The sequence below is a fragment of the Perkinsus marinus genome (assembly GCF_000006405.1).
Source record: "Perkinsus marinus ATCC 50983 genomic scaffold scf_1104296933846, whole genome shotgun sequence".
NCBI lineage: Eukaryota > Perkinsozoa > Perkinsida > Perkinsidae > Perkinsus > Perkinsus marinus.
The window spans coordinates 1-1,061 of record NW_003215036.1 but is presented as its reverse complement, the minus strand read 5'-3'; the positions used below and the strand labels follow the sequence as shown (position 1 = coordinate 1,061).

Below are 1,061 nucleotides of genomic sequence, written 5' to 3'. Positions count from 1 at the left end.
GGCCGAGAAGGGAGACCAACAGCCAACAGCATCACCTCTACGCAGAGCTCAACACCATTACTAATGTTATGCACAAATGGACTGGCCCGCCTCCCATACGGGCATTAACTTCAATCAAACGAGGACCGCGGGACGTGTACTTGGCCTCGACGTGAAAAACACCAGAGTCGAAACCTAGAGCCTTCACTGAGCTCACGGCAAGATCGACAAGCTGGTCACAACGGTCACGAGGGAGAGCACTCGGAATAACACCCCAGGTCTCGGAAAAATAGGGCTCCTTGGTAGGAGCATTATCAGTGACAACAGCAAATGTACAGCCCAAGCCAGGACTGAGCACAACATCCACATCGACCTCCTGACCGTCGAGATACTCCTCGAGTATTACGACGGTAGAGATACGACCGGCGGCAGCAACCGCGTCCTGAACAGGGACCATCATATTCATCATCGTTCTTGATAAATACTCACCGGATCACTGTGCTCATTCTTCCTCTCGAGGGCACCCGAGCTGACCACCAGCTCACTGAGGAGCTGCTGAGTCTCTCGATAGACGGCCAAAAGCTCTTCGTGGGAGTTCACCTGCAGTTTATTGAGCGAAAACACACGATGAAACCGTTACCTTTTTGACGCCTAGTGATGCTGCACCAGAGACGGGCTTCATGACAGCTGGATAACCAACAAAATCGCCAGCCGGTTCGATGTCATCCTCGCAGGATATTAAAAAGTGCTGAGAACATAATGAAAATACATGTCACCCCGAGTCATCAGGCGTACCGTGGTCCTCGGCAGACCATGCCTCTCTAGAGCTTCTCGCGTCTTGTATTTATCCCTGGCAGCCTCAACAACGTGTGGGCCGGGGCCAGGGAGGCCGAAGGCTTCAGTTAAACGAGCCACCATAGGGACCGCCAGCTCAATGGCCGTACAGATACCATCAATGGTGGTGCCGCTGGTCATCTCGAACTCCCGCAGGCTTCATAGCTTGCCTCAAAAATGGCGTCAGAGTCTTGGCTCATATCGAGGCCAATAAAATGACTAATAACGCCTTCAGTGGCGAGGCTCGA

General features: G+C 52.8%; 1 protein-coding gene across 1 annotated transcript; it reads right to left on the bottom strand.

Moving 5' to 3' along the window:
* Positions 1 to 37: 37 nt before the first annotated feature.
* Pmar_PMAR009332 (Alanine-anticapsin ligase bacD, putative) lies at positions 38 to 954 on the bottom strand (the record flags this gene model as incomplete). Its single annotated transcript, XM_002785123.1, has 4 exons — positions 38 to 421; positions 469 to 579; positions 620 to 727; positions 775 to 954. 4 exons carry the CDS (start codon positions 952 to 954, stop codon positions 38 to 40), a joined length of 783 nt encoding a protein of 260 aa, XP_002785169.1.
* Positions 955 to 1,061: the final 107 nt, after the last annotated feature.